Raw genomic sequence first — 7543 nt, 5'->3', positions numbered from 1 at the left:
TGCAAAATATTGATCTCAAGCTATGGGAATTGATTTTACTTTATTATAGTCATCGTTTGGATGTCTAGTAACCCAGACACTTTATTTATTTACTTATATTTCAGTTTTGAGAACTTGGGTCCTGAGGCCCACGCTGAGCTTTTGACCTTCAGGTAAAATGTTGCCTTCCAGCCCTGGTTCAGCATTGCTAACACCAGTCCCACCGGGACTGCCAGTCCTGGAATTAGCTCCAATACGGGATCTTCACTGGCCAAAGACTAGCATCTGCTTTTCCTATACTAAGGAACTGCCTATCAGGGTAGCTTTTTGCTTGCTAGGCATGCTCGTCAACCTCTCTGTAGGTTTTTTTTGCCTTTTCCTTAAAAGAGGCCCTCCTTGAAGTTGGCCACCTGCCCCTCTGTTATTGTGTTATTTGAAGTCTTTCAACTTTAACGGACTCCTTCCTACTGCTGGGCCTGAGCCCAGTATCTGCCTCAACTTCACCACCTCCCTCAGTGTATCCAGTTTCTCTGGGCCTTCCCAGTCTGGCTTGTCCAACTACCACCAAAGCTCTAGTGCTGGAACCAGGAAGGACAGGTTTATGAGCCTTAAGGAAGTTGATGTTGGCATGTCCCTGGGGCTTTCCCAAGACAGCAGCATACTTGCTGTTTTTTTCTTTGACTTTAGAAAAGTTCTCAGTATTCTGTGGGCACAAGGACCTTGTAGAGTGTGAGAAATATTTATGATTGGTAGGAGATGTAATGATCGCTGCCTTTGAGAGCATAAGTGTTCTAGGCCATTAAGTATTACAGTCTGCACAGGGAAGCTTTCAGAGAACCCAGAAGGTGCAGATTGTTCTAGTTTTTACAAGGGTAAAGAATACAGTGGCTTACAAGGTTCAAGTAACTTAGAGAGTAATAGGATCAGATCCAGGTGACTGTACAGTGTATTCCAAAGTCTAAGTTGCATGGAAGGTGTGGATTTGTCCAGAGTCCAATGCTCAGGTGAACTGTTAGGAATAAGTTTTTCTTTTTAATGTTTATTTATTTTTGAGAGAGAGAGAGACAGAGACAGAGCATGAGTGGGGGCGGGGAGAGAGAGAGGGAGGCGCAGAGTCCGAAGCAGGCTCCAGGCACTGAGCTATCAGCACAGAGCCTGACATGGGGCTCAAATCCATGAACAGTGAGATGATGACCTGAGCCATAGTTGGATGCTTAACCAACTGAGCCACCCAGGTGCCCCTGTTGGGAATAAGTTTTAAGACTTGAGACACTCAAAAAAGGTTGGGGTTAGGGTTCATTTAGGGGAATTGCTAATAGCAGAAAATATGACTAGAGACTGGACAATCTAACGTCTCTACTACTCCTGCGTGTAAGTGTCTCAGGTAAATTCCCTGAGGTTTACTCACCTCAGGATCTGAAGGACTAAGATATTTTTCCATTAATTTAGTAATTTTGAGATAATTTGAGATCACCTTAAAATGTAGAATTTGGTGTTAAGAGTCAACCAGTAAGTGAGACAGGCAAGACTTTATCAGAGGCCGCTTGACTTTCTTATCTGGTGTTTTTGTGTTCTCAGGGTTGAAAAAAGATAGAGGATGAGGGTAGAAGCAGAGAGGAAGGAAGTTTGGGCAGTGGGGAGAGGTAATGAATATAGTAACAAAAAGACAGAGCCAGAGTCGGTGTATTCTGGTGAACAAAGTTGGTATAGAATCAAGTGACATCATGGAGAGTACCAGCAAGGAGCATTTGAGTGCAACTGGGGTATGAGTACCAGGTAAGACTTCTGGAGTCAAGGTATACAAATTATTATAGAAAATACCAAGACAAAGAGTTAGAAATCAAGAAGACAAAAACCAAGATAATAGATCCTGGAGGGCCAAATAAGGAAGGGAGTTTAAAATAAGGTAAAGTCTTAAAAAGAAGGAAAAATGTGAGATGTTCAAAGGATGTATCAGTCAAGATTCTCCAGAGAAACAGAACAAGGTGGAGGTGGGGGGGGAGGGGGAGAGGGAGAGGGAGATGGAGATGGACAGAGAAAGACACACACACACACACAGAGAGAGAGAGAGAGAGAGAGAGAGAGAGAGAGAAGAGAGGGAGAGAAAGGAATTGGCTCACTTGATTGTGGGGGCTAGCAAGTCTGAAACTTACAGGGCAGGGCAGGCTGACAGGCTGGAAACTTGGGCTGATGGTGTAATCTTGAGGCAAAATTTCTTGTTCTTTTAGTCTGAAACTGGATGGAAAGCCACCAACATTATTAGGGGTAATCTTCTTTCATTAAAAGACAAATGATTGTAGATATTACCACCTTTACAAAAAAAACCATCATGGCAATATCCTCGATTAGCTTTTGGTTAAATAACTGGGTAGCATAGCTTAGCCAAACTGATGTGCAAAACTACCATCACAGAGAGGAAGGTAAAAGTAAGAGCACTGTTAATGAGAGTCAAGGCAGACTAGATAGATTGTCTTAAGTGCAAATAGAAAAATTGAAGCTATATGTCAGAAAACTAGATAAAAGCCATAATTCCTAGGAATCTCCTAATTTTGATACAAATTGTGGTGTAGGCTGGATTTTTCTTTCTTACAATCTGTTTGCTACAACAGCAATGATGACAACAGTACCCCCTGAAGCGGCAGTTTCCACACCAGGCAGAATCTGACTTCTGAGATAGCACTAACCAAGGTGATCTTGGGCAAGTAGTCAAGCTCTAGAGGTCCTCTAGTCTTATCTTAAACCTAAAGTTTAAGTAGAATCCGTAGTAAATATTTGCAAAAGAGAATTCAAAAGTGCATGTGCTGCTCAAAACAAAGTGTTTACACTGAACTTGGTTACATATAAAATGGCTTGGAGGGATATTTTAGCCCCAAATCCAGAAGATTCTAATTCAGTTGAAGTGGACTGGGCTTCAGGATTTAAAAAATAAAAACAAAAATTAAAAAAAACTACTTGGGGTATTTCTAAGTCTATCCTCTGCAGAGAACCTTTTGCCAAAGGCATCCAAACATGTTTTTGTTTACTTCTTTGCTGTCCATGTAAAGAGGGCTTTGGACTTTGATTTAGGTTTAGGTTATCTCTATGGCATCTTCTTCTAAAACTCATTTCTTCTGTGTCAGCAACTCATGCGGGTACTTCCACTGGTTAGGCATCAAGGTAAAGTTGGGGGGGGGGTATCCTGAGCTGAGAAAGAACAGCACAAACCCTTAAAAGGAAACATGGCTCTTATTCTGCAGTTTTCCTTAAGGGCATGGGCTCCAATAGTAGAAAAGGGGATTTTGGGGCGCCTGGGTGGCGCAGTCGGTTAAGGGTCCGACTTCAGCCAGGTCACGATCTCGCGGTCCGGGAGTTCGAGCCCCGCGTCAGGCTCTGGGCTGATGGCTCAGAGCCTGGAGCCTGTTTCTGATTCTGTGTCTCCCTCTCTCTCTGCCCCTCCCCCGTTCATGCTCTGTCTCTCTCTGTCCCAAAAAAAATAAATAAAAAACGTTGAAAAAAAAAATTTTTAAAAAAAAAAAAAAAGAAAGAAAAGGGGATTTTGACATGACTTTCAGAAATAATATTCATATTTATAAGTCATTGTATATTGGGATAGATTCTTTTCCTATTTCTTTTCACTGCTTTTAAGATTGTAATAGTTTAGTGTTTTCCAAAGACTATACTGAACCTACAGGATTTTTTAAAATAATCTTTACATTAGAAAAGAGTTCTAAAGCTTTATGTAACCAAGGAGGTTTTCATAGGACTAGTGTTCCAGGGAATCACATTTTGAGAATTACTGCCTTAGAGTCATTTAAGCTGGAAGAGCTTATGCCCACCATTTACCATAACTCTCTGGCTACATTGCTGTTAATTTATTTCTTTCATCATAAACCTGTACTCCCCTTCTCAGCATGAAGTGCATGTATGAGGATGCTCTGGTCTATGTAAAGAAGAAAAGAGCGAGTTTAATTGCTCAGTGAAAGTTAACTTGAATTTGGGGAGTAGAAGACTTGGGTTTCAGTTCTACTTCTGGAATCTAGTAAATATGTGACTTGGGACAAGTAAGTCACAGACCTGACTTTGAATAATCAGACCTTTATTTGACTCAACTACAAAATAGGAATAAAATGTTTATAAGGGATGTTGTTAAGTTTGATATGAGATAATACGTATGAAAACATTTCAAACCGTGAACCCTTTAAAACAGAAGACATAATTCTTTTATAATTAAGTACTTTATATAAATTGAACAGAGTTATGGGATTCCTATATGGTTAAAGCACATTTTTAGTATGTTGACTTTCAACTGTGAAATGAAGTGTATTACAAATGTAGAAACTCCCTGGAATTTCTATAACAAAACCATTTGTTTTGGGTTATTTTTGAAGAAAACAAATGATCAAATTGTATTAAAATTTGATTATTATTATTGTTACATATACTTTTATTAATATGTAGTATTTGTCTACAATGTCCTGGAAGAGGACTTTGATCTCATGACACTATTGTCATTACAGCCTTTTTCCTCCCTTTTGATTGTCCAATCATTAACGAGCTGTGACCTTCCAAAACATTGAAGTTACTCACAGCTGTGTAACTCATTCAGTTTCTCTTTGCTGGACTAGAAAAAGGAAGGAGTACTACTGTCTTCTAGTAAAACAGGTTTATACGGCTAATGGAGTCTATGCAGATTCTATCAATGGAAGAACCTGTCAAGAGGAGCACTGTTAGGACGTATAAAATAATTTGTATTGTAAGTACAGCTTTTAATTTCAGTCTTTGTAGCTTTGTGATAAATGTTAAGTGTATGACTCCCCATTTACATTGGTGTTGCTTTTTGAGTGTAAAGTTTTAAGTGATTGCATTCACTTTGGCCCTTGTGACAGCTCCAATGCCACGTTAATATTTTGAATACCATTTTGCCTAAGAAATTTGAATAACAAGTTAATATCTGATCCATCCTAAAAAGTTGGCATCTTGTGGCAAAACACTTTGCAGAATTGATTTTAGCACTATTATAACCCCATCCCAAATCACCATTTTATTGCGTGAATATTTTTAAGACCACAGTTTAAAAAATCAAAGATCACTGTATGTCATATTCTTTGTTGGACTGTTGCTTTTATCTAGTTTTCTTTACTCCTAAAGACGGTCTCTTTTACCTTTTTTCTCTTTGCTTTTTTTTTTTTTATATGTTAAGATCTTCCCTGTTCTGAAAAATAAAGCTTTCCTTGATTTGATTACTCTCTCAAATGTTTGGGGAAGGGGAGCTCCATCCACTGCCCCGGTTTTCTCACCACTCACCCATTCATTCCCTGTTCCCTTGCTTGTTTTCACTCTCCTGAAGTCATCTCCTTGAAAATCTTTCCTTCTCCTCTGTCCTCCTGCTGTGTCTCCATAACAACAATATGTGGATATTGTTCTGTTCTCATCTTGAATTATTCTCTCCCCATGCTTCCGTGATGGCATTGATATCCCCATTTTTATGACTTTTCTCTTTATCTGCATTCTTGGCTGACTTTCTTCTTTCTTGCACATAGCGTTCCACCAAACCTTGTCTCAATATCTTTCCATTAGGCAATCTCATCTTTTCATGGTTGTAAAAGTCATATTCTCAACCAAGAATTTCAAGTAGGCCGGTAGGTCTGACTTCTTGCTGAGTTTCTGGCACAAGACTTCAAATGCCTGCTTGCTGGCTCTCATCCAGTAACTCCAGCCAAAAACAGTTGCATAATTTCTCACACCTATCCTGCTGCATTTTTCTCCTAAGTTCCCTGCCTTAGGTAATGTCACCACCATTCTGTCACTCAAGCATTGTTTCTAGAAGTAAATGAAACAATGTGTGTGAGCATCGAGCCCGGGAGCTATAACAAAGTAAACTGTCAAGATACTCTATTTAGTCATTATCCTTCTGGGAACTTTAGAGTGCTCTTTTAGCTCTTATGCCATTTATTAGATTTATTCCATCTATAAATTAAAGAAATTATAAACTCCTTGAAAACAAAATTTTGTGCATCACTTATGTTCCTTCTTTCTATCCTTCCAGTGGTTTACTAGTATGTATAATAGAAGCTCAGTATTTTAATTTTTTTTTAAACTTATTTATTATTGAAAGAGAGAGACGGAGCATGGGCAGGGGAGGGACAGAGAGAGAGGGAGACACAGAATCTGAAGCAGGATCCAGGCTTCGAGCTGTCAGCATAGAGCCCGACACGGGGCTCGACCTCACAAACCGCAAGATCATGACCTGACCCGAAGTCGGGCACTTAACTGACTGAGCCACCCAGGGGCCCCTAGAAGCTCAGTATTTTAAAATTGTAGTTTCAGAAATACCCTGTTTCCAAATTTTAACATAGGTTTCATTCAAGAAACTTTAGATGTATCTACTGTGTTGCTGGCACTCTTTATACAGCTTTCTAAAGCCAAATGTTGGCTTCTTGGTGATTTTTGGAGTCCGAGTTCTCTCCTGTCCATTTTGTAGCTAGCATAAATAGTTTAAGATGCATGTGCACCTAAATATCAAGAAGCTAACTCAGAATTACTCATTTAGAGGAAGTGATTATAGGAGATTAAAAATGAAGCTTCTTTGGGACACTTCAGTGGCTCAGTCGGTTGAGTGTCCGACTTCAGCTCAGGTCATGTGAGTTGGAGCTCCACATCGGCTCACTGCTGTCAGCCTGTCAGATCCTCTGTCCCCCTCTCTCTGCCCCTTTAAACAAAATTTTTAAAAAATGAAGCTTCTTCTCAGGGAATTTACAGAATAATGTGAGAGCAAGCCAAAAATACACAGAACAAGTAGAGTCGTGAGGAAACAGACACTAAGATTTAACAGGAAAAAGTTCTAGAGCATCCTAGGGACAGCTAGATGCTGCTTATTTTCCCATCAAGTTTGAATGGTAAAAGGACTAATGATAAGATGTAAACCAAAATATACCAATTTTTAAATCTATGATTTACATAGATTTTGTAAATCTATGAGGTTTACCATAGGACTATATCCCAGTGTTTCCCTGCTTTGTATTCCTAGTCCTGGTCACATGTGGCTTTTTAGCATCATAATAAGGGACTCAGTGCTAGTGATGCTATTTAGTAACTATTTATGTTCACTTTTTCCCTCTCCTCTTTCCACTGAATGCTGGAAGGTCACTGAAACTTGGGCTAAGTTTCAGACTTTATGTAAGAATTGTTTTCATAGGGGGTGCCTGGGTGGCTCAGTCCATAGAACATGTGACTCGATCTCGGGGTTGTGAGTTTGAGCCCCACGTTGGGTATAGAGATTACTTAAAATAAAATATTAAAAAAAAAGAATTGTTTACATAGTATTTTCACATATTTTCCCAGTCCCTGAATCCAATGCTGTTCTAAAGTTAGATATGTTAATTTTCCAGTTGATTTTCAGAGTGAAAACAAAATCAGTGGTTTACAGTATTATCGAAGCAAATTTTGTTATTGTGTTTTTTATGAAAGTGATTTTTTAAAAAGCTATAACAAAGGTTATTGGAGTTGTAAAATACATTCCTAAGTAATTCATGTGTCTGTTGTGTTCATATTCTATGGCAATATATATTTTTCAAGCTCTGTCATC

The 7543-nt window shown here is 39.1% G+C and overlaps 1 protein-coding gene across 2 annotated transcripts in view; it reads left to right on the top strand.

Moving 5' to 3' along the window:
* Nucleotides 1–1648: 1648 nt before the first annotated feature.
* Nucleotides 1649–7543, top strand: part of ENPP3 (ectonucleotide pyrophosphatase/phosphodiesterase 3) — a 78208-nt gene continuing 72313 nt past the window's right edge. The window contains exon 1 of one of the 2 annotated variants that reach the window (XM_047102881.1): nucleotides 1649–1755. Coding sequence is in view for 1 of the 2 variants with exons in the window: in XM_047102880.1 (XP_046958836.1) it covers nucleotides 4634–4711 (78 nt within the window). In the remaining variant the exon portion in view is untranslated. Of the gene's footprint in view, nucleotides 1756–4405; nucleotides 4712–7543 lie in introns of those variants that run through there. The other variant, XM_047102880.1, reaches the window with a different exon arrangement.

This window comes from Lynx rufus, unplaced genomic scaffold (genome assembly GCF_022079265.1).
Source record: "Lynx rufus isolate CCGP_SWC_20201006 ecotype Redwood Valley unplaced genomic scaffold, mLynRuf1.p SCAF_6, whole genome shotgun sequence".
NCBI lineage: Eukaryota > Metazoa > Chordata > Mammalia > Carnivora > Felidae > Lynx > Lynx rufus.
This window is presented reverse-complemented; position numbering and strand designations above follow the sequence as displayed.